Source organism: Strigops habroptila, chromosome 4 (assembly GCF_004027225.2).
Source record: "Strigops habroptila isolate Jane chromosome 4, bStrHab1.2.pri, whole genome shotgun sequence".
NCBI lineage: Eukaryota > Metazoa > Chordata > Aves > Psittaciformes > Psittacidae > Strigops > Strigops habroptila.
Genome location: NC_046358.1, coordinates 83617652 through 83642115, shown reverse-complemented (window position 1 = coordinate 83642115; position 24464 = coordinate 83617652). Strand labels below are relative to the sequence as shown.

At 62.8% G+C, this 24464-nt stretch overlaps 1 protein-coding gene across 1 annotated transcript; it reads right to left on the bottom strand.

Annotated features, from left to right (window-relative positions):
* Positions 1–469: 469 nt before the first annotated feature.
* MYO15A (myosin XVA) lies at positions 470–24254 on the bottom strand. Its single transcript, XM_030484478.1, has 64 exons — positions 20637–24254; positions 19834–19916; positions 19584–19647; positions 19389–19498; positions 19110–19184; positions 18820–18910; positions 18696–18701; positions 18296–18399; positions 17730–17793; positions 17542–17655; positions 17147–17308; positions 16944–17057; positions 16784–16842; positions 16423–16546; positions 16238–16333; positions 16029–16160; positions 15547–15672; positions 15292–15369; positions 14754–14908; positions 14573–14618; positions 14341–14465; positions 13664–13781; positions 13397–13572; positions 13240–13324; positions 12946–12999; positions 12714–12795; positions 12490–12620; positions 11686–11781; positions 11359–11594; positions 10739–10917; positions 10556–10628; positions 10201–10392; positions 9984–10078; positions 9810–9898; positions 9574–9694; positions 9389–9441; positions 9197–9260; positions 8957–9095; positions 8473–8563; positions 8295–8391; positions 8003–8124; positions 7816–7875; positions 7506–7581; positions 6657–6772; positions 6455–6573; positions 6231–6372; positions 5882–5993; positions 5679–5753; positions 5089–5294; positions 4888–5018; positions 4743–4809; positions 4545–4617; positions 4280–4353; positions 4123–4205; positions 3827–3957; positions 3632–3726; positions 3153–3230; positions 2824–2920; positions 2394–2554; positions 2167–2300; positions 1948–2081; positions 1259–1392; positions 888–1028; positions 470–796 (listed from the first exon to the last, which is right to left on the bottom strand). Exons 1-64 carry the CDS (start codon positions 24252–24254, stop codon positions 695–697), a joined length of 10380 nt encoding a protein of 3459 aa, XP_030340338.1. The 3' UTR covers positions 470–694.
* Between the last annotated feature and the right edge of the window lie 210 nt (positions 24255–24464).

Here is a 24464-nt window from a genome sequence, read left to right as displayed (position 1 = left end):
GGGACGGGGCTGGGGATGGTGAGGCACGGGGAAACGGGAAAACAGGCACCGGGATGGGGAACTGAGGCACCGGGATAGAGAACTGAGGCATGGGAATGGGGGAACTGAGGCACAGAGAATGGGGGAAACTGAGGCACCGGGATGGCGGAAATTGAGGCACTGGGACTGGGGAACTGAGGCATGGGAATGGGGAAACTGAGGCACCGGGATGGCGGAAATTGAGGCACTGGGATTGGGGAACTGAGGCACTGGGATGGGGGAAACTGAGGCACCGGGAATGGGGGAAACTGAGGCATAGGGGATGGGGAAACTGAGGCACTGGGATGGGGGAAATTGAGGCACCGGGATGGGGGAACTGAGGCATGGGAATGGGGAAACTGAGGCACTGGGAATGGGGGAAACTGAGACATGGGAATGGGGAAACTGAGGCACGGGAGCAGCAGCGAGTGCAGCACACATGGACACCGAGTCAGGCCGGGCTCATGGGCATGTATAAAACCCCAAGGACAACAGTGCAGGGGAGATGGGGAACAGGGTCCATGGTGGGATTCCATGGTTGGTTCCATGGTGAGATCCATGGTAAGGTTCCACGGTGGGGTCCATCATGGGGTCCATGGTGAAGTTCCATGGTTGGGTCCATGGTGTGTCCCATGGTGGGGTCCATGGTGAGGTCCATGGTCAGTCCATGGCATGCTCAGAGCAGGGTGATCTCGCTGGGCGGCAGTGTCAGCCTCTTCTCCCGTGCTCCCAGCAGCCTCTCCATGTGCACAGCCACCACACGGCACAGCTCCAGGCCCTGCTGAAGGGGTCCACACCATCGGTGGCCATCCCACCACCGTGGGAGCCCCATCACGGCCACCCCTGGGTGCCCCCCAAGCATCCCCGACCTGCTCCAGCTGCAGCTGGGTGATGCCCTGCGCCAGGAGGTCACCCAACGTGATCTCCACATAGGGGTAGCTGGACCCGGCCGTCGGCCGCTGTGTCCGTGTCGACTGGATCTCCTTCAGTGAGAACTTGGCGATGGGCTCCTGAGGAAGGGGACAAGGGGGTGACCCATGTGCCCCAAGGGGACCAAGGACCAGAGGGTGCCAGTGATGCAGCCCGGGGTGGGCTGATGGAGCTAAACCTGGGACCCTGCCTGCTTTGGAGAGGGATGTCACCACCTCCCACCATCACATCTCATGGTGCCACCAGGCTCTGTCCCTGCTGGGGTGGGGACAGGAGCAGGGGGTGTCCCCCCAAACAGCCCCCCACCTACGTGGGTCTCCTTGCTGAGGAAGTTGAGGCCGTTCTGGTTGACGGCCAGGATGCAGGGGGAGACGATGGCGTTGTTGCTGCAGCTCTGGATGTAGAAGAAGGATGAGCCGAACATGGGGTAGGCGCTCAGCAGCCCTGCGGGGTGGAGGACGGGGTGTCAGTGCCCATCACCACCTCATCCTGCCTGGGTCTGCTGTGGGTCCAAACCAGCCCCATGCCTGGCAGGAGCTGGGTGGGCTCCCAGCGCCTGGCACTGAACCAGGACCAGGATTGGACCCAGGAGCAGCCTGCTGGGAAAATGGGTGGCCAAGCATGGAGCCTGGGAGCAGCCTGCCCTGTGCTGCTGCTGTGGTCCTGTCCTCCATGTGCAGCATCCCGCTGGCTGTGCAGCACTCTGGTTCCATGGAGGGCCAGGGTCTGCCCATCCCAGGCTCTCCACAGATGAGCCACCCAGAGTATCACACCCCAGCAGCATCCCATCTTCATCAGCATCACCTCCTGGGCATCGCCATCATCATCCCATCACATCCTCAGCAGCACCGCAACCCCAGCAGCCTTGCATCCCCAGCAGGACTGCATCTCCAGCAGCATTGCATCCTCATTAGCACGTGTCCTCATCAGCACCACATCCCCAGCAGCATCACATCCCCACTATCATCACCTCCCTGGCTCCATCCTGCTCCTGCTCACCCAGGAACTGTGCCCTGGCCTGGTGGGCGCTGAGTGCCTGCGCTTGCTGCATGTGCTGGGTCACCATGTGGAGCCAGGACTGAGCCTTCAGCAGGCGGAAGAGCTGTGGTGGGACATAATCCTGCACCTCCCGCCTGCGGGGAGCTGGGGGTCAGGCTGGGGGGTCCCACACCCCATGGGACGTGCCCCCCAACCTGGACCCCCTGTTCCCAGCCATACGCGGTGGGAAGGTGATGGTGGTCCTTGGCTCGGTGCTGGAGGGCGGCCAGCTTGGCCACGTGTGGGAAGTGCTGCTCTCCTGGCCTGGCGGGTGGCAGGATGGTGAACAGCCCCTTGAGGTAGTCAGGGAGAACCTGGAGGGGACAGAGAACAGGGACACGGCTTGGGGATGGAGCACACTCCATGGCGAGGGGACAAGGGACATGGCCCTGGTGGGGTGGCCTGACCTGGTTGTAGTGGACGGTGACATAGAGCTCGTTGTCAAACTTGAGGGGCTGTCCCCAGACCACGCGGCGACACCAGAAGGTGTAGTTGGTGTCCCGGCGCTCCGTCTCGGCGGCCACATCCAGCACGTATTCCTGGCGGGTCAGCGGCCGCACGCTCTGCCCTGCACCACCCCGGGAGCCTGAGCACCATGAACAGCACCCACCCTGCACAGCACCCACCATGCGCAGCATCCTCCATGTACAACATCTTCCATGCATGGTACCCACCATGCACAGCACCCACCATGCACAGCATCCTCCATGCACAGCACCCACCATGCACAGCATCCTCCATGCACGGTACCCACCATGCACGGCATCCTCCATGCACAGCATCCACCGTGCATGGTACCCACCATGCATGGCCACCCTGTCCCCACCAGCGCCTCACCTCTGTCAGTCACCACAAAGAGGATGTACTCCTCAAAAGCCTCCGGCTGCTGCAGCCCCATCTCGCAGCACAGCTCCTCGATCACATCCAGAGCCACCTGGGTATGGGGACAAGGAGCCTGGGGTGCTGCCATGTCCCCCTGCCACGCTCAGGGCCACCAGCAGCTCCTGCATGGAGGCTCATCCCATGTTGCTCCCCAAGGAAGAGGAGAACAAAGTCCCCCAGCTCATGGGTGAAGCCCTCCCCACATCTGCACCTTCAGGGCACCCACAAATGGAGGGTCACTCTGAGTCTGGGGTACACAGAGCGTCTTGGCCCCTCTAACTCACTGAGCACGTCTTGATCTTGAGGTGCCTCTCGATGCCTCCAGGCAGGAGGAAGAGCTGGCGCTTGGCGCTGCGTCCAGCCTGCGTGGGGAGGACACATTGGGGTGAGGAGGAGTCCTTTTTGCACATCAAGACCCTAAAGGACACCCTGAACCCCCAAACTATCCCATGGGGACCATCCCATGGGGATTATCCTGTATCTTGCCCATCTTTCCTCAGTGAGGCATCGTGCCCCCCACCCCACATGCACAGAGCTGTATTCCCACTGGGATGCTCAGGGCACCCCCAAAGAGGTGCCTCTGGAAAGCAGACCAGAAAGGACCGTGCTCCCTACACCAGCAAGAGGCCATCAGCTCAGCTCCAAGGCAGTGTCTAGGGGGGATCCTGAGCCTATAAGGGGATCTGGAGCTTCTGGGGGTGATCTCAAGCCAGCATCATCCCTGCCCTGCACCCCACATGCACCCATGTGCACCCATCCTCACCACCATGGCCTTCAGCTCCATGCTGCTGGGGAAGAGGCTGCGGCCACCAAACTGCAGGGTCTTCCTCAGGTTTAGCTCGCAGGCTTTGGCGATGCCTGGCAGGGACAAGGACCAGGATGAAGGATGGAGCTGAGCCCCATTACACCCCTGTGTGTCCTTCCTCACTGTGCACCCTGCGGTGTCCACAGCCCCTACCATGGAAAGGCAGCTCCGGGTGCCTGCTAGCATCCTGCAGGAAGGCCAGCAGGAAGGGCCTGAGCACCTCGGAGCACTTGTAGTAGGCAGCGAGGATGTAGAGCAGCCTCCAGCCCTTCTGGCAGCTATCCCTGCGGGAAGAGCCAGGGTTGAACCCTTGGGAAGGGCGAGGGTGCCCATGGCCCCATGGAGCCACTGTGAGATTGGGGCATCAATGTGTCCCCAAACAAGTGTCCCCAGTGCCAGGCTCTGCTGTCGCAGCAGGGATGATAGATGGCACAGGAGCAGGCACTCACGGCTTGGAGCTGGTGTTGTTGGTGATCTGCTTCATGACCTGGCAGTACACCTCGTCCCGCAGGACCTCGTGCTCTGCACAGAGCTGGGGACAGGCACAACTGCCACCCTCTGCTCAGGGCACCCCCTGGCACCCACCACCCGACACAGGGGATTTACCTTGAGGATGGTGCAGATGGTGTCCAGCTCCGTCTGTCCTCGCAGGGGGTGGTCGCCCATGAACTTCATCACGGCTGGGGACAAAGCCACACGCTGGCACAGGTCACCCCATCCCTTCCCCAGGGATATGGTCCCCTGGGTGTGGGCAACATCCCGGACACATGGACCCCTCCAGGCCACCCCATCTGCCCATCCTGGTCCTGCTGCCACCCTTCTGCAAGGATGGGGATGGCTGTAGGACAGGGTGCTGGTGTCACTTGCCTACCTTGGAATGCCTCAGTGGCCAGTTTGCTGATGCCACTATCCATGAATTCAATGAGTGACTCCTGGATGGGGGTCTAAGGAGGGAGAGTGTCAGCAACCAGGAGCAGCCAGAGGGATGGGCTGCATGTTGGGGTGTCATTCAGGGAGCCTCCAAGCACACCAGGTGACAGCAGGGCAGGGACACCCCGCTTCCCCTTACCTTGCTGAATGTCAGCATCTGCAGCACATTCGGCACATCCCTTTGGGCCTTCATCCCACAGGATTCCCTGGGAGAGGGATGAAGGAGCAGATGGGCACGGATGTCCCTGGTGCAGGGTGTCCCCATCCCACCGCTGGGCACTCACATGGTCTCCCCATGCCGTGCTGCACGGAAATACTGCCGGGCAAAGGCCAGCATGGGGCAGGTCCCTGCGCTGTCCCCAAGCTTCTCACTGTTGTCACCCTCTGGACCCTCCGCTGTGCTGGCCGGGGATGGCTGCAGAGCAAGGCAATGGGTACCGGGCACAGGCAGCACCACGCACCCACAGCCCCACACCAGCACCCACCTCGGTTTTGCAGTCCAGCTCCTGCGCCACGGCGGTGGAGGCCACGGCCACAGCCACGGCCGCCGAAGCCACCACCTTGCCCTGCTTGTCCCTGGGCTCCTCTTTCCTCTCCGCTGGCAAATGGACAAAGTCTGGAGCTGCGACGGGTTGGACGTACTCGGAGGGGAAGAGACCTGACCTGCCGTGGATGGCCCCGAACTTCCACCCTGCAACGGGGCAGATGTGGGGATGGATCCAGGCTGGCAACCCCAGAAAGCCTCGGTCTGTTCCCTCCCGCCCCTTTGCACCCCAAGCCCTTTCCAAGGGGTCTGGCTGCAGGATTTGGGTGGAAAGGGCTGAGGTTTGACTTTGCTCAAGGTAAAGGCATAGAGCAGGGACCACAAAGCCCAATTCCTGCTGGGATGTGGGGCAAAGTGGGAACCAGAGGCGAGCATCCCCCTGCATCAGGTTGATCCCAAAAAGAGCCCAAACCATCCTGCTGAGGGGTGAGAGAGGCAGGATCCTGCCCCATACCCCAGCCGCAGGAGGGGACGTGGCTCAGGACAGTGTACACACACCAGGGACACACATGGGGACAGCATGGCACCCACCAAAGTCCTGGGTGCCCGTCTTCAGCTCCTCCAAGTACATCACCTTCTTGCGGACCACGCAGCCATAGTAGTGGTCTGTGGGGACATTATGGGGTGTCATCAAGGCACAGCCACATCCAGGATCCAGAAACCATCAGTCCTGGCACCCCTGTACCCCATATTGAGGGTGTTTTGGCATGGGGGGGTGTGCGGGGATTGCTCACCTCTCTCGGGGTGCTTCAGTGGCTGCAGGTGGATGATGTCCCCTTTGTGGAAGCTGAGCTGGCCCCTGTCCTCAGGGCTGTAGTTCCTCACGGCCACCACGTACTGGGAGTCCTGGGCACAGGGGGGGCTGGCACAGCCCGTGCACGCAGGCACACGCATGCACACACATGTACATGCGTGTACATCCACATCCCACCCAGCACAGGGGTTTCAAACAGCCACAGGACCACTCCTGGGTGCCCATCATCACCCCAGGCATGGTCCCATTTACAGGATGCCCACCCCAAATGTGTGCATACAGGACATGCCCCCAGCCACCCCCCATGACACCAAGGGGCACCCCCCCACCTTCCTGAGCTCCGTGATGAAGTGGTCAACCATAGCTTTGACTTGGGGGGCTTTGGGGGAGAAGAGGATGAGCTTCTCGCTGCGCAGGTTGAGCTCCAGCATGTTCCTGGATGGGGTGGTCACGAACAGCACATCGGCGTAGCTGGGGAAGGACGAAGGGATGCTGAAACACCCATCACCCACAGCACCCATCGCACCCTGACCATGGGGGTCCTCACACCTACCCATATGTCCGCAGCACCCTCAGCTGCTCACCGGGCATGTTGGTGCCCTTCACCAGCCGCAGCAGCTTGACACCAGTGTGCGACACAGCCAGGATCTGCACGCCCGTCCCCACGCTGCCCTGTGGGATGGGACCCTGCCTCAGTGGGGGGCACAGGGATGGGGTGTGCCCCAAACTGACCTGCCCCATGGCCAGACCCTCACCGTGGCGGGGAAGAGGCGAGAGAAATACACCTCACAACCATCCCGGGCTGCGGCGATGATCTCCCTCTTGACGCTCTCGGTGGCCACGGGGCTGAAGGAGTCCAGTTTGTTTTCCGCTGCAGGGACAAATAGCCACTGGTATTTGTCATATACTATATATATACACACATGTATATATTGTATATGTATATAGTGTGTATATATATATATACACACCCCTCAGGGAGGACCCAGACACAGGGTTCACAGCAAGACCAGGGATGCTCATCCCCTTCCCAAGCCTGGCAGGACCATGATGTTGCCCCTGCTGCATCATTATCCTAATGCAGCAAACCTGGCTGAGACCTGACACAACTCATGATTCTGTGGAGCACTAAATCATAGAATCCCAGCCTGGTTTGGGTTGAAGGGACCTTACAGCTCATCCAGTTCCAGCCCCCTGCCACGGGCAGGGACACCTTCCACTAGAGCTGGTTGCTCCAAGCTCCTGTGTCCAACATGGCCTTGAGCACTGCCAGGGATGGGGCAGCCACAGCTTCTCTGGGCACCCTGTGCCAGCGCCTCAGCACCCTCACAGGGAAGAACTTCTGCCTTATATCCAACCTAGATCTCCCATTTCAGTTTGAACCCATCACCCCTTCTCCTATCACTACAGTCCCTGATGAAGGTCCCTCTCCAGCACCCCTGTATCACAGAGGTTCATTGCATTTGGAGGCAAAACTAGCCCAGCTTTAAGCAGAGCTGGTTGTAGCTTGGAGTGCCCAAGAGATGAGGATGGGCTGTGGAGGGGCTGAGTGTGACCCCCCCAAGTGTGACCCCCCAGCCTGGGAGCAGCAGGACACAGGTTACCGAAGAGGGATTTCAAGCGGAGCCGCTCCTCCTGGCTGAGCCGGATGCAGGTGTTGGAGAGCACATCATTGAAGATCTGGGGAAGGGGGTGAGGAGCAGTGGGGCTCCGTGTGCCCCCCAGCCCCATTGCCCTGCCCATTCCCCCACCTTGCGGTAACCAACAGGGACACCCTGCTCCTCCATGGCAGCTCGGCAGGGGATGAGAGGATGGATGCAGAGGGATGAATGAACCATCACCCCGGTGATGTGAGGGGGCACCCAAGCTCCCAGGGGACCCCCGGGGGGGCTCAATGTCAGCCTGATGCCTCACCTGCCTGAAGATGAGGTCGAGCAGCAATGGGTTGTTGATGCTATCCTTGGGGTAGAAAACCTGCCAGGAGGGAGACCAGCATCACCAGCATCATCCACCCCGCAGGGCCTGGGCTTGGCGACAAACCCCCTTTATCCCCATAGCACTTCCACACCAGCCTGTCCCCATCCCTGTCCCATCCCCACACCTCCTTCCGGATGTATATTTTCCAGGGCACGTTGTGGTAGGTGTAGAAGTCCTCGCTGCAGCTCCGGTGCAGCTGGGTCTGGACCTGCTGCGCCTCGGATGGGAGCTCCCGTGACACAGAGACTGGAAGGGGATGGGAAATCCTGCACATCCCTGCAGGAAACCACCACCAGCCCTTCTCCATCCAGGGAAACTGAGGCACGGGGACCAGGGCGGGTTTAGCTGGACGCTGTGATTATCCCATGAGGATGCTGTAGAGCCGGACCCGCACCAGTGCCACTGTCCCGCAATACCTGGGGGCCGGGTGGCCACTGCACGCCCCGTTGGTGGTCGCAGCGGGTACCTGCTGCTGGTGACCGGCTTCACGGTGGCCACCACCTCCTTGGGCCCCTACAAGACAGAGAGTCACTGCTGTGGGGACGGTGACCCCCCCAGCCTGGTGTGGGGGGCATGGGGTGGCTGCATCCCTACCGCAGCCATTGGCACTGGGGCTGCTGAGAGCTGCTCCTTCAGGATCTGCATGGCTTCCTCGTGGGGGTCCTGCTTCTTCCCAAAGAGCTTGCTGTAGAGACAGCACCCCACATTGCCTGCACCCTAGCATCACCTGCACCCCAGTATCAGCTGCATCCCAGCATCACCTGCACCCCAGTATCAGCTGCATCCCAGCATCACCTGTATCCCAGTATCAAGCTATATCCCAGCATCACCTGTATCCCAGTATCAAGCTGTATCCCAGCATCACCTGCACCCCTGTATCAGCTGCATCCCAGCATCACCTGTACCCTGGTATCACCTGCACCTCATCATCGTCTGCACCCTGGCATCACCTCTACCTGGCATCACCTGCATCCCCAGCATTGCCTGCACCCCAATGTTTCCTGCACCCCAGCATCAGGGCCAGCACATGCACCCGCAGGCAGGAGGGGCCGGTGTCTCGCTGAGGTCCAGGGGGTACCTGTGGGGCTGGGATCCCCGTGGGGCCGGCTGGCACTGCCGGATGATGTTGCGAATGTCATGCGTCGGCCGCGGGAAGTGCTCTGAGTTGAGCCGGGAATTCCGCACCAGCTCTCCCGGCCACCGCCGGCCCACGGGAGCTGTGGGGCCAAGCACATGGCTCAGGGAGGCCGGGCATCACCCTCACTCCTGGGGCTGACACGAGCCCCCATTGACACCCCATTGCACTGCGACCCCTTACCAGCTTTCTGCATGAAGGGACGGGGCTGGGGCACACGGGCTGGTGTCCCCTCTGCTGCTTTGCCCTGTGAGGGACACCCCATTGTAAGCATCCAGCACAACCCCTCCGCTGTCCCCAGCCCCAGGGAGCTGCCCGGGAGAGCTGTGGGGCAGGACTTGATCCCTCCTGGACCCCCAGCCCTGCCCCACTGACCGGCGGCTGGTTGACATCTGCCCGATGCTGTGAGGATGGGGCTGGTTCTGCGCCTGTGGTGGCAAAGGGGCAGAGCTCAGACAGCGTGTCCTGCACCCCCAAACTGGGTCTATGGGGCACAGGGATGACCCACACCAGGGATCAGGAGGGGAAACTGAGGCAGGGAGCTGGGTTGGAGCGCTCACCCCTTGGCTGCTGTGTCTCCACAGGCACTGGGGGTCTGCTCTGCTCAGCATCACCGTCCGCTCCTCCTGCACCACCTTTTCCCTTCAACCTCTGTGTGACAGCAGCCGGCTTCTCCAGCTCCTGGGGGACAGTGGGATGGATGGATGGATGGATGGATGGATGGATGGATGTCAAGCCAGCTGCACCCCCAAAATGCTGGACTCCCACTGCCTGCGGTAAGGGATGCCCCTCTCACCCCATTGCCATAGGAGAGCACGGGGTCGAAGAGGCTGTCCAGGTACCGGTCCAGACCCTTCTGGCTGCGCGGCTCCCCAAATTCCCCATCTCCTGGGGCACAAAGAGGGATGAGTCGTCAGCAGCAGGGCTTCACCAGCATGGTCCCACCATGGGTCAGGGGGCGATGCCCTACCATGGGGGTGGTACACCTCTGTGGATGGCAGCGTTGGTGCTTTCACAGCTGGAGGAGGAGGCACTTCATCCAAATCCAAGCCGTGTCCCAGCACCCTGCAGAGGAAGAGGATGCACTCATTGCGCACCCACTGGGTGCCAGATCACCACCAGGACCCCATCCCATGCCTCTGCCAGCACCCACCCAGTGCATCACCCATCCCTGCCCGGGTACCTACGCCCGGCTGTCCCCGCTGTGGCTCTCGGCTCCATCCCATGCAACGAGGAAGCAGGACTTCTGTTTGGGGAAGCCCCGGAGCAGCTCGAGGTCGGAGATGAGGTCCAGGACATAGTCATGACCAGCCAGTTCAGCCCACTGGGCACCCGCCTTCATGGCCACGGACCAGCCACGCCAGCCCTCCGCCAGCCCCCTGCCAACAGCAGGATGTTGGGGATGGAGATGGGCTCCCAGCAGCGCCCTGGCTCCATGGGGACCCACTGAACAACCCATTTCCCAGCTCCTGGGGCCACCCAAGGTGATGCTGTGCCCCATGCTCGCCCCATTGGATGAGTGGGTGCCAAGCTGGTGGGTACCTGTGCTTCAGGACATCCCCTGCCAGGTCCTCGCCTGTGGCCCAGGAGTGGACAGGGCAGGAGAACTGGTCACCTGGGGAGGGATGGGAGGTGAGCAGGACCCACCAGTCCCCTCCTTTCCATGGCAGGGTGGTCAGGCTGGGTCTGACCCCCACCATGCCCCAGCCCCACACCGCCCCACACCATTGAAGCAGTGCAGGTCCAGGGCCATGCTGGCCTGCTGCCGGTTCGCCGTCCACTCCAGCAGCGATGGTGGGTAGGCTCGGGCGGCCGCGGCACCCAGCTGGGACCGTGCCATGGCATGCATGAGCTTGCGCTGGCACACCGGCTTGTAGCCAGCAAAGGCGTAGTCAGAGACGAACCTGGGGGCAAGGGAGGATGCTGCAGGAGGAGGGATGTAGGCAGCATCCACAAGCACATGTGTTAGGCTGGCCCCAGGGGACCACAGAGAGACTAAGAGCATCCCTGGAGGGATCTCGGCAGCATCCTGTGTACCAGGCTGGCCAGAGAGATCCTGGAGGGATCTGGGTATAATCACTGGCCACATGCACCAGGCTGGCCCCAGGGGACCATAGAGGTACTAAGAGCATCCCTGGAAGGATCTCAGCAGCATCCTGGGCGCGTGTGCCAGGCTGGCCCTAGGGACCATGGAATGACCTCAGAGCATCTCTAGTGGGACCTGGGCAGCATCCTCAGGCACACATGTACCAGGCTATCCCAGAGAGCCCCAGCAGCGTCCCCAGGCAATCCCCAAGGATCCCAGCCAGCCCCAGCACCCATCCCGCTCCCCATCCCCATCTCACTTGAGCAGGTACTTGTCGAAGGCGGTGGAGGGGGGGAAGGCGCTGAGGCAGGCGGCCAGCAGCAGCCAGCCCCGCTCCTCGTTGTTGACGTTGGTGTTACGCCAGACCTGGTTGGCAGCTTGTGCCAGGAGCTCGTCCCGCAGCCCCGGCACCGACAGCCCCTTCTGCACGATGTAGTTGCCAAAGAGGGTCTCCTGTGAGCCACCCAGCGCCGGGTCCCCCATGAACCGCAGGATCTGCAGTGGGGACAGCGAGGTCCTTCCCTCCAGCCCTGGGCAGGGAGCAGGCAGGGGACCACGGTGATGGATCCTGTGCCATCCCACCTACCAGCTGGAAGAGGCTCAGCGCCTCGTGGCACAGCTCCTCGTCCAGCCGGGTGAGAGGAGCCACCAATGGGGCTGTCAGCATCCCGAACGCCGGTTCCTGCGGTGATACCCGCACCCGTGGCTACCCCAGCCCTGGGGACAGGCTCAGGCCATGAGGGACCAGCCCCATGGTGATGAGCATGGGTTTGATGCTGGATGGGGACTATGGGGCTGCAAAAGGACTGGGGTGCAGGATGGGGCCGGCAGCCTCCCAGCAGCCGTTTGGGATGGGCTCATTTGCACCAGAGACGCTGGCACCTTGGTGAGGCTGAGAGCAGGATCCGGCCCCAGCGCTGTCATTTGGGATGCCGGGGACCGGGAAACACACAGCAAAAATAGGAGGCGAGGAAAAGGAAGGGGGAAAAGCGACCAGGGATGGGGCTGGGGTCCCGGGAACAAAGCGACCTGGTCTCCCGCCCCAGCGTTTCCGGATCTGCCCCGCGTCGGGCGTCCAGGAGGGCTCGGCGGGTGTCTCTCCGTAACCTCAGCGGGGTCCCCCCGGCCTCTGGAGATGACAGGAACCCACGGGGAGGGAAGGAGGCAGCAGCCGGCTCCCTGCAGCACCGCAGCCCCCCCGGGTCCGGCCCCTCTCACACCCCGCAGCATCCCCGGGGCCGAAGCCGGGGCAGAGCCCGGTGGGGCGGCGGGAGGAGCCACCGGGCAGAGCCTCCGCGGGGGACCCTGGACCTGAGCGCTCACGACCGAGGAGTCCCCAAAATGCGGCTGCCCACAGGGGCAGGTTCCCCTCCACCGGCGCCCACCTTACCTGGAAGTGGCCCCGCACGTACTTGGCCATGGGGTAGTCGTTGATGTCGAGCGGGAGGGTGAGCTGGGAGTCGGGCTGCAGCGCCGGCGGCGGCACCAGGACCACGCAGCCGGCGTTCACCTCCCGGGCGGCTGCGGCACAGCGGGCAGCTACGGCACTGCCGCCCATAGGGATGGGGAGAAGGGGCTGAGAGCGGTGCCACCGGCCCTGCAGGACACGCTCACCTGCGGCGGCCTCCAGCAGCCCCATCAGCTCGGCCGGGATCTCCAGATGGGTGACATCCACCACCTCCCTCCTCGTCAGCTCCTGCCGGCACAGCACAGGGATGAGCACCCCAGCACCCATGGGTGCCTCGGCTGGCAGCGCGGAGATGGGTGAGCGCATGGTAGGGATGAGAGCAGCATGAGTTGCATAGCACCCATATGTGTGCTCTCCACAGTGCTGCACACCCATTACCTGCTTCATCCTCTCCTTCTCCTCCTCTGCCTGCCGGCGGGCGTCCTCCTTCCTCTGCAAGCAGAGCACCCACACTGAGCCCATGCCATGATGGAGATCCTGAGGCAGCCTTTTATCCCCTGGCATCACCAGGCTTCCACCCCAAAGAGCACCATGGGCATGGAGGAGGTGGTGGGGATGGGGTCTGGTGGGCTCAGGGTCTATGGATGCCTCTCCAGACCCACCACTGAGCATGCAGCAGGGTGGGATCGGGTGCCCAGGACCCCTCTCGGGATGTGCCTGCCCCCACCTCACCTTGAGGTACCGCCGGCGGTTCACATAGATGTGCACCAGCGACCTGAACTTGATGAGCGTGTGCCTCATGCGCCGGTACCGCTGCCTGCGACGAGGAGGGCACCCATCACCCTCTGCCACCCATCAGAGCCCACCCACCACCCCCAGGGACCCCCACCTAGCCAGGTATCCCCTCGCCCGGCTCTGCAGGAGGACAATCTTCCTGCGGAGGGAGCGGAAGCGTCTCTTGATGAAGAAGGTGCGAGCGTAGCGCTGGAGCGTGAGGGCAGCCAAGTGATGGGCACGAGCGCGCTTGCTCTCCAGCGCCTGGTACAGCTGCTCCTTCAGGAAGAGCTGGGAAGGCGGGAGATGCTGTGAGACCCCCGCCTTGGCTGCCATCCCCGAGGGCATCACCGGAGCTAAACCCCCTGCCCAGGACAAGCACCTTGCTGACACCAACGTAGTACATGCTGGGGCTGACGGGGCAGAGGTTCCTCAGCATCTCCACGCAGTTGGCCCCATTGGGAATGACGTTGGACCACATGTCGACGAGGCAGCGGTACCTGGGCAAGCCCGTGACACCATCACCACACAGGACCCCACCACTGGGACACCAGCGTGGACTCTCCCTGTGGTGATGGTCACCATGCCTACACAGGGGGCTACAAGGATGCCGGAGAGGGTCTCTTCATCAGGGACTGTAGCAGTAGGACAAGGGCTGATGGGTTTAAACTTAAACAGGGGGAGATCAGGTTAGATATAAGGAAGAAACTCTTTACTATGAGAATGGTGAGGCACTGGAACAGGTCACCCAAAGAAGTGGTGAATGTCCCATCCCTGGCAGTGTTCAAGGCCAGGTTGGACACAGGGGCTTGGAGCAACCTGCTCTAGTGGAAGGTGTCCCTGCCCGTGGCAGGGGCTTGGAGCTGGGTGAGCTTTAAGCTCTCTTCCAACCCAAACCATTCTATTATTGTATGATTCTATACCTGAGAAAGCAGCTTCTCCTGGTGCCATGCACCAAAGCAGGGGGCTCCCAGCTCCCACCTAACAGTGTCCCTCAAAACACCCACAGCTCTGTGGTGTCCCCTCACTGGGATGCTGGTACCCACAGCCCCCAAGCACCTGTCGATGAAGACGAGGAAGGGGATGCGGATGGGGAAGCCCTCCTTGCGAATGCGGATGGTCTCCAGGATCCCTGAGTACCGCAGCTGGCTGCTGACCACATCGGCCTCAAAGAGCCCTGGCTCCTGGGGAGGAGATGGGGAGAGGCTTTGTGGCCATGCGGGCAGACCCCTGTGAGCCCACCACAGCACTGGCATCACCATGGGCAGGAAAACCATGACCAAGCTCTCACCTTCTTGTTGTTGGGTTTGAGACAGCGCACGAAGAAGGGGTTGCACCTACATTGGAGAGACCCATTGGCCATGTGGAACAGGGGACAAAGCCGGGCTGGCCACCTCGAGCTTGGTTCCATGGGCACCCTGGTCCCACCAGCCCGGTGCATGGCTGCCCACCCTGCTTCCGCCTGTCCTGACCTCTCCATCTTTTCCACCAGGTCCAGGAGCGACTGCTGGAACCGGGCGGCCACGGTGGGAGCCTTGTACCGCCGTGTCCTGGTGCTGCTCCTCCTGATGAGGCTCCTCTGCCGGGCCACCACCTGGGCATGGCCGAAGAAGAGGTTGGCCACCACCTTGGGGAGATGGGAAGGGTTAGGGGGGAGGAAGGTGGATGGATGGAGCAGCTCTTCTGGCTCCTCCTCCCAGCCCAACCGCTGCCTCTTTGTCCAGTCCTGAGTGAGTCGTATCCCTTATTTGCAGCTGGATTCCCTGGATAGGGATGGAGAAGTGCAAGAGCAGCCCATGTCCCCCTTTGTGCCAATGCTTGAGGGGTCAAAGCCCAGAGAACCCCATGGGAAGAGGGCACAGGGTGAAGCTGGAGGCATCCTCTGCGTCTGGTCCCCTCAGCTTCACCAGCCATGGGAGCACATGCTTGGGGGTATGAAGTGTGGTGTGTATGGAAGGGGGTTATCTATGGCTGGTGTGTCCCCAGAACCAGGGACTAGCAGGGCCCTACCTTGGTCCTGCTGCTGATGAACAGGTCCAGCACGTCCTGACGGACCTGGTCATAGTTCTTATCCAAAAACTTGTGAACCTGGCAAAGAGCAACACCAGCAGCACATTGAGGGGAGTCAAGGAGCTCCAGGCCAGGATGAGGGGCTCCCAGATGGACTCCTTGGTCTACCCCAGACCTCTCGGTGCAGGATCAACCCCATAAACCTCCTCTTTAACCCTCCTTAAAACCCCAGCTGAGCATCCCACCACCACACACCTGGTAGGTCACCTTCCCTGCATAGTGCTTGATGGTGAACTCGGGCAGTGGCATCTTCGGCTTCGTGTACAGCGGGTTCGTCCCATGGTGGTAGTGACACTTCTGGAGGAACGTGTGGTCAGTGGCCTGGGGATGGACGCAGGGGTGAGACATGGATTGGGTCATTCAGCAGCCCTGAGGATGTAGGCACCAGGATGGGGATGCCTGGACCAAATCTCAGCTCTGCCACCGAGCAGCTGCATCTGATGCTCTGTGCCTCAGTTTCCCCATCAGCAGAGACCCCACAACCACCCTTTTCTCTTATAGGGCAGGATTCTCAGTAATTCCTGCAAAAGCAAGTCCTCTGGGGGAAGATGCTGCAATGGCACCAACCTGGGAACTCCTGGGGCTTGTTTCCAGCCTGGAAAACCCCAGGGAAGTCTCCCAGTTGTCCAGGAATGGAGCACCCACCCATGGTGACCACCCAGTGCTGCCATCCTCACCTGGGGGAAGCAGCTCTGGTCATCCAGGATGCGCAGGATGCCGTAGGGCTTCTGGGAGATGAGGTCGATGCAGGGCTGGTTGTCGCTGAAGGGGATCTCCTTCCACTCGATCTGCTCCCGGAGGTACTCCTCCTGTGGGGCCAGCACTCAGTCAGCCCCATGGCGATGCTCGGCATGGGGCAGAGCCCTGCACAGCTCACTGGGCCAACCTGCTCCTCCTGGAACACAATCTTGTTGAAGAAGAACTGCAGGTACTCGTTGGCATAGTTGATGCAGAGCTGCTCAAAGCTGTTGAAGTTGAGATCCTGCAAGAAGGAAAGTTCATGGAGCCTGAGATCCCGCAGCCCCGGGGCTGGTGGCTGGGCAGGATGGAGCCAGGATGGATCCTGCTCACCTCGAAGCCATAGATGTCCAGGATGGCGATGGAGAGGGCCTCCTGCCGTGGGTACACCAGCTTGTTGATGCGGTCCGTGAGCCAGCCGAAGAGCAGGGAGTAGAGGGTCTTGGCAATGGCATCCCTGAAAGAGATGCCAAGGGAGATGAGCTGGAGCTCCAGCATGGCACAGCAAGCATGGCATGGCACAGCATACAGCACCCATCATAGCCCAGGACAGCCCTTAGGGCTGAAGTTTTACTCTCCAAGAGCCTAATCCTCACTGGGAGACCTGACCATCCCTTTCCCATCCCAGCATTCCATCCCCTGCCCCATCCCCAGGGGCCAGACACCCCATATAGCACCCCCCCCTTCCCTTTACCTGGCATCCACGGCGCTCTCAACAGTCAGAGGGGTAAATATCTTCTCTCGCAGCGTCTCCTGGTTGGGATGCACAAACCCAACGGCATGATGGAGCTTTAGCATCACCAACCATGGTCCCCAGGGACCCCCCTCTCTGCCTGTTCCCCCCCTGCACTCACCGTCACCTTGAAGGTGATGGCTTTCTGCAGGCCCTCGGGGGAGACCTGCAGCAGCTCAGCCACCGTCCGGATCTCCGTGGCGCTCACCACCATGGCCACCTCCTGGCAGTCGCTCTATGGGACGCAGTGAGGTGATGGGATGCAATGAGCCCCCCTCTGCCACATCCCGAATCAGATCCAAGGCTTGGCTCCCCTTTGGGTACCTCGTATTTGTCAAAGTAGACGTTGCCCAAGTGGAGGACGGAGGAGAGGATGCGGAAGATGCTGTTCTGCTCCTCCACGCTGAAGCTCAGCGCTTCCATAGTGTTGAGCAGCCGATGGAAATCCTCCTCATCGTTCTTCCCGGGAATCTCGCAGTTCCCACCCTGGCATTGCCCCCTCCGTGCCATCAATGGGTCCCAGGGGGCAGCACCCAGGGGTGGAGAGGGACACCCTCCCCATCCGCATATTGAATCCAGGAGGATTCAGGAGCCCACCAGCACCCCAAAGCTTGGTCAGCCCTCCAAAAAGGAGGACTCAGGGACCCACCAGCACTCTGATCTTGGTCATACCCCCAAAAAGGAGGTGATATGGGGGGGTTTGGGCAGGGTCACCCTACCTGGTTCAGGTAATAGTATGTCTCGGCACCCTGCAGGCAGTACCGCTGCCGCTGCTGCGCGGGCAGCCCTGCCAGCATCTCATAGAAGATGTGGTAGTTGCGCTCGCTCTTGGCCTGGGATGCAGAGGATCGGGGTGGGATGGGGTCCATGGCGAGGGCAGGGAGGGGGGCACAGCCCCAGCACCCACCTGGAAGACCACGCGGGACTTCTCCAGCAGGTACTGCGAGGTTATGGCACCGCAGATCAAACCGCTGTAGGGGTGAGAGCGGGCACCCGGCTGCAAGCTCGGCATGGGCAGGGGCTGTGTCCCCATCCCAGTGCCCATCCTGGATGCTCCCCCCAGCACTGGGGAGTCCATTCTGGTCCCCAGGTACTCCCAGCAGTGATGGGTGGGTAGGAAGAGGTTCCCTGCATCCATCTCCCAAGCGAGGGCTGGAGATGCTGCACCCCAGGGTGAAATCGAGCATCCCCCAGTGGGATCAGTGGGGGTGAATGAGGATGGGAATGAGGATGGAGGGACATTATGGAGACCAAGAGTGGCCACAGTGCCAGTCCCGGGCACAGCATCCCTGCCCCAGGGACAGCAAACCCTGCCTGTCTTCAGGTAACATCACCTTTTCCCTACCATTTGTCCCCAAAAGCATCCCTGTGTGCATCCCACCCCAGAGCTAAGGGGCTGGGGGCCGGGTTGGGCATCCCCGAGGACACATGGAGGGGACCAGCCACACACAGGAGCTGCTCATTATTACTTACTCCTCCAGGAAGATTTCCACAAACTTCCCAAACCTGCTGGAATTATCGTTCCTCACGGTTTTGGCGTTGCCGAAGGATTCCAGCAAGGGGGTCGCCTCCAGGATCTGCAATAGGGAGAGATGGGGGTCAGCCTGGGCACCCCAACACACCACAGGCTGTCCCTATGGTGGTGGGACCCCCCTTTGTCACCCTGCCACCCTCCAGCCCCATGCAGACACCCTAAATTCAAGGTATGCATCAGGGTTGCACAAGGATGCAGGAGAGCACAAGGACCCCATGCACATGCATGGACCAAGCTCCCACCATCCATCCCAGCATCCCCCCAGGGTGCTGTGGTAGAGATGCCACCACGATGCTCAGTCCCCTTGAACCATTCCAGCCCATGTGTCCCCCTTGGTACCTCTATCTGCCGTGGTCCGGGTGGAAGCAAAGGACAAAGGAGGGAGAAGCGGAGCCGTGAGGAGGGGATGGAGTGCAGGGAGGTGGGACAAGGGGACGGGGATGTCCCCAGGGCAGTGCTGTACCTGCGGGGCAGTGCTGCGCTTCTGGCTGACGGCTGCCAGGTACCGCAGGATCAACTTGGTGGCTTCGGTCTTCCCCGAGCCGCTTTCCCCACTGAAACACAGAGAGGGGACACGACCGGGGCCGTTACCAACCAAACAGGGGGTTAAGGGGGTGTGCACACCCCAAACCCACCCAGCACCCCATCCCCAGAGGGAATGCTGCCAGGATGGGCTGCTGGCAGCATCCTGCATCCAGCAATTAGGGCAGCGCTGATTAGGGAGGGCCATGCATGGGGACAGCCGCGTCCCACCTGATGATGATACACTGGTTGTGTTTGGCATCCATCACTTTGGAGTAGGCGACGTTCGCGATGGCAAAGAGGTGCCTGGGGTGGGGAGAAGCAGAGGTGGGGGTTCCAGTGCAGGGACCCCCACTGCACCCTGAGCATCCCCATGCACAGGCAGCACCCTGACATGAAGGTCCTCAGGGGCATGAGTCCACCCGGGGGCTGCTGCAGAACCCAGGGGTGGATGATGATGGGTATAAGTGCCCCTGACCCCACAGTGTTCAGGGACACCCCAGTACTCACGGTGGGTTCTCACCCAGGGCTCTGCCCTCATACTGCAGGACCTGCTCCGTGCCATAGATGTTGTAGAGCCGGTATGGGTTCACCGACACCAGTATGCTGCCAATGTAGGTCTGCGGAGAGGCAGGTTTGGGTGCTGGCCCCCCAAACACCCCACACCAGGGGTCCTCAGGAGATGCCGTACGCCCCTAAACTTACATAGATGAGCTGGCGCTCAAACCGTGTCCGGATGTTGCTCAGCACCGCGGCCTCCTGGAGGTCCCTGCATGGAGCAGAGGCTGCATTAGTGGGTAGCAGGGGGACAGGAGGTGTCTGCTGACCCCAAGCATGTCCCCAGCATCCCCAGGAGGCTGGAGCAGACCCTGTGTTGGGATGGGATGGGTTGGGGTGGGATTGGATGGGAGCAGCGAGGGCTGTAGGTGCATGGGTAATGGACAGGGACACTCACTCCAGCTGGGTCATGTCCTCCAGCCCGTCCTCCTCCTGTGCCTCCTGGTACCGCACGATGGGCAGGCTGCACAGCGACTGCATCTGCATGGAGCAACACAGCCCAGCCCCATCACCACAGGGCTGTGCCAACCTCCTCCAGTGTCCTACCCGGTCACCACCACCCCAAACCCACCATCTGTGACCCCAAAACAGGGAGCCCACAGCCAGTGATGGCAGGAACCACAAACAAGCATCTTACAGCCCTGAAACAGGTCCCTCAGCAAGAGTGTGGTGTGTCAGGGGGCCAAGCCATGGGGCTGGGGGCTGCTCCCCACACCTGGGCCCCACACAGAGGTGACACAGGACGGGTGGCACACAGGAGCCCGCGCTGGCAGCCGTCCAGGGTGGGCAGGAAAGCGGATACCAGCCGGGTCAGCGTGCCAGGATCGGGTCTCAGCATTTCCATATGCGAGAATCAGGTGTCCCCGAAGGGGCCGTGCATGGGGGGGACACACAATAGGCGACAACCACCTCCCTCCACCCTGCTCCCTATGGCAGGACCCCCACCAGCACCCAGTCCACCACTTACCCCCTGCCCTGGGTGCTGCGACCCCCCTGGCACTGATGGCTTTGTGCAGCGGGGAGCCGGCAACCACAATACACAGCCCCATCCCGGTCCCTCCGGCTGCCGGCTCACCCCACAGCTCCATCCCATCACCGGCACCGCGTTGGGCTCCCCCCATCCCGGTTCCTGGTGCTGCCGGCCCACCCCACAGCTCCATCCCATCACCGGCACCGCGCTGCTCTCCCCGCCGGCATTACCTTGCTGCGCCAGGGCTGCTTGCTGCCCAGGTACCCGTCCGCCCAGGGGTGCCGGTCCCTCCAGCCGCCCCCCGGCGAGCGCTGGCTCAGGTACCGGGCGATGTCGGCTCCCCGCTGGCTCGCCCACCTCCGGCCGCGCTGGGAGGGCAGCTGGGGCGGCCCCTGCTCTGCCGTCCAGGCGTCGGGCATCTCCCGCACCCGCACGACGTGCTGCGTGGACCAGTGCTGCTTGTACATGCGGGACGCCCGTCGGAAGGAGCCCAACCTCTGTACCTGCGGCGTCACCACCGCGTAGCGCCCCGCGCCCTCCTCCCCAGACAACACATCACCCTCGACGGCCTCCGGGACGCGAGTGCCATGGCGGGGGGTGGGCGGGGAGCCGGGGGCTCTGCCGCGGGGTGATGGGAAAGAGGCGTGACGCTGCGGTGAGGGGCTTCGGTCACCGCGAGGGATGGACGGGACAATGGGGCGCCCGGTGTCGGGCCAGCCCCGGCGCCCCGGTGGAGGGCTCGGTGATGTGCGGGTGCTCCCGTCCTGCCGGGATGGGCGCTGGGGTGAAGAGGGTGAGCGGGAGGAAGGACGGCGGGCAGGCGGTGAGGATGGGGGCGGTTCAGAACGGGCTATGCTCCTCACAAGCAGTGATGCCAGGGATTGCCCCACGGAGCGCACTGGGCTGCCCGCTTCGGCAGGGGATGGCCTGGCCGGAGGGGAGCGCGGGGCCATCCCGGCAAGGGGCTGCCCGATGCGCTGGATGAAGGATTTGGGGGTACCAGGAGCGGGGCTGGGCGGAGGGGGCACCCCAGCAGCAGCACCCTGCCAGGGGGGCAGCTCCTCGTCCCAGGAGGGACCGAGGCGGCGGCTGCCCGGACGGGAGGTCGATGCCATGAAGGGAGATCTCTGCAGCGGCTTCACAGCCTTGGTGGGGGGCTCGGGAAGCCGTGGCCAGGCCTGGGGGAGCGGCAGCCCGGGGGGGCTGCTCTGCCGCAACGACCGAGGTCTCCCCGACCCCGCCGCGGGCACCCCCAAACGCCTCTCCCCCGGCCCCGGGGAGCGGGGGGCGGCTGGCGGCGGGGCGGGGAGCTCGGGGCCGAACCGGCGGATGCTGGCCCCGAGGGAGGGGGATCGCCGCGGCCCCTCGCCCCGCACGCTGCCGGGGCGCTGCCGGGCCGGTGGCGGCGATGGGGAGCGCACGGGGATGGCGAAGGGGTTACGGAGGGATGAGCGCAGGGGAGGGGGCTGCCCCCAGGGCCCCGCTGGTGGGGAAGGGTCCCTGGATGGAGATGGGGGGTCCCGGCCCCCCAAGCCGGCGCTCTCCACCCCCGCCAGCTTGCGGCCAGAGCGTCTATAGGAAGGTTGTGGGGTGCGGGGGTCCCGGAATCCCATTGCACCCCGCGGCGGGCGACTGGGGGGCTGCGAGAGGGAGCGCTGCAGGAACTGCCCCAGCGGGCTCCCGCACGCCCGCGCTGCCGCAACGCGGCGGCCCCGGGGTGCTGCGGAGCTTGGGGCTGCTGGAGGCTCGTACTCATCGTAGTCATCCTCGTCACGGGCGGGCGGGAGGTGGGGGGACGGCGGGAGGGGGACATCGAGGCGGTCCCTGCCGAAAAGCTTGACCTGGGGCCGGGGGAAAAGCCGGAACTTCCTATTGAGGGAGAGCTTGGAGGAGAGCGTCTCCCGCATGCCCCGGAGCGAGGAGGTGCTGAGGATGGAGAAAGGATACTCCTTGTCCTCCTCCTCCTCTTCATCCCACTCCTCGGGCTCCTCGGCCTCCGCAATCTCCTCCAGGGCCAGGGCATAGGGGTTGCAGGACTGGGCGTGCGGTGCCCACCCGCCCTCGCTGTACTGGATGCGATGCTCGGGGTACTCTCCCCCAGGGTATCCCCCAGGGAGGGCGTCGCCAAAGTCCCCGTAGGGGTCCCCTCTGTAGCCAAAAGGCCCCACCGTGTCCTCACCGTACTCCTGGTCGCTGCCATAAGGGTCGTAGAGGGCGAGGGGGGACCCACCACCAAATGGTCCCTCATCCTCCAGCTCTGTGTAGCCATAGGGGTGTCCTGGGGGGTCTCCCTCCTCCCAACCTCCCCCATAGAAGCCATAATCCTCCTCTGCCTCATAGCCAGGGTAGTCAGAGTAGGGGCTCGGCCTCATGTCCTCATAGCCATATGCCGCCGGGTAGGCTGGGGTTTGGGAATAGCCTTCCTCCTCCTCAGCATAGCCACGCTGGGGGCCGTAGGCTCCATCCTCCTCCTCACTGTAGCCACGCCAAGGGCCGTAGTCTCCATCCTCCTCAGTGTAGCCACGCTGGGGACTGTAGGCTCCATCCTCCTCCTTGTTATAGCCACGCCAAGGGCCATAGGCTCCATCTTCCTTCTTGGCATAGCCACGTCGGGAGCCGTAAGCTCCCTCCTCCTCCTTGTTGTAGCCACGCCGGCGACTGTAGGCTCCATCCTCCTCCTCTGCCCACCCATAGCGCGGCACCGGCAGCTCCGCAGATGCGCGCTGGGAATGCCGCCGGGATGGACGCCGCACCATGCTGCCTTGCCGCGCAGCGCCGGGGCCCGACAACCTGCTGCTGCCAGCGCTGGGAATTCGCTTCATGTTGGCCCGGTGCCTGAGGATCTCGTCTTCCGCAGGGAACGGCAGCCTCCTGGCACCGATCCGGGACAGCCAGGCCGTGTCGGCCGCACGGCTGCCCCCCGCCAGCCGCCCGCGCCGGGACAGCACCTTCCTGGCCAACCAGCCCGTGGCGGCGGCCGCCTTGCTCAACACTTGTGCCCGCGGCTTGAATTTCCTTTCCGGGCGCCGGCGGAAGAGGGAAGCACCATCCTCGGCCGCCTGCGCGCCCCGGCGCAGCAGCAGGAAGGATGGCTTCGCCGGCGGGGCGCTGCTGGAGGCTTCCTTCCTCTTCTTGCCCACGCGCTTGAAGCGAACCATGAGGTTGGAGGTAGACTTGAGCACCGCCTTGTTCTTCTTCTTCTTCCTCTTCTTGGTGCTGTGCTTCTGCAGCCCCCAGAAGAAGCGGGACGTGTTCTTGAACTGACCCTTCTTGGGACGACGCAAACCCAACTTCTTGAAGCCCAAGAAGAGCTTCGAGGTGCTGCGGAGGCTCCGCTTCGCCCGGGCCTTCGGTGGCGCCGTCGCTGCCTCCTCCTCCTCAGCCAGGCTGGGCTCTGTGGGTGCTTTGTCCTCTGCACCCCCTTTGGCTCCTTTCTTCTTCTTGGCGTTGCTGGATGACAGCCCCATCACCAGCTTGGAGGTGCCCTTCAAGTTCTTCTTGGTGAGCACGGCATCGCTCTCACTCTCCTCCTCCTCCGGCTCCAGCTGCACCTTCTTCCCCCGGCCCGGCTTCTTCCCCACCATCCCCTTGAGCACCCCCTTCTTCTCCTTCCCCTTCCCCTTCTTGGGCTCCTCCACAACCTCTTCCTCCTCATTCTTCTCCTCCTTCTCCTCCACCACTGCCTCCGTCTCCTCACTCTCCTCCTCCTTCAGCAGCTCCACATCCGACGTCTCCTCCGACTCATTGGGCGCCTCCTTCTTGCCTTTCTTTCCATCCTTCCCTTTCCCTTTCCCCCCTTTCCCTTTGGCTTCCGCATCCTTTTTGGGCTCCCCCTTCTTCCCGACCATCCCGGCGGTGGCGGATGCTCATGCTCCAGCCCCGGTGGGGCGCTGGGAGACGATGCCCCGCTCCGGCACGAGGCAGCTCCCGTCACCCTGCCCCGGGCGGGTATTTACCTGCACCCGGTGTCGGTGAGGCCCATGCCCGCGCGTGTCTCCCTCGGCCGCCGGCAGCCCCCCGCTTGGCATGGCGCTGGGGGGGCAGTGCCGGTGCAGCCC

Coding starts and splice junctions, on each gene's coding strand:
- MYO15A (XM_030484478.1), bottom strand. CDS start 24,254: ATGGTCGGGAAGAAGGGGGAGCCCAAAAAGGATGCGGAAGCCAAAGGG. Junction 14,466..14,572: donor TCAAACCCAACAACAAGAAG/GTGAGAGCTTGG, acceptor TCTCCTCCCCAG/GAGCCAGGGCTCTTTGAGGC. Junction 4,810..4,887: donor GCACGGCATGGGGAGACCAT/GTGAGTGCCCAG, acceptor TCCCTCTCCCAG/GGAATCCTGTGGGATGAAGG.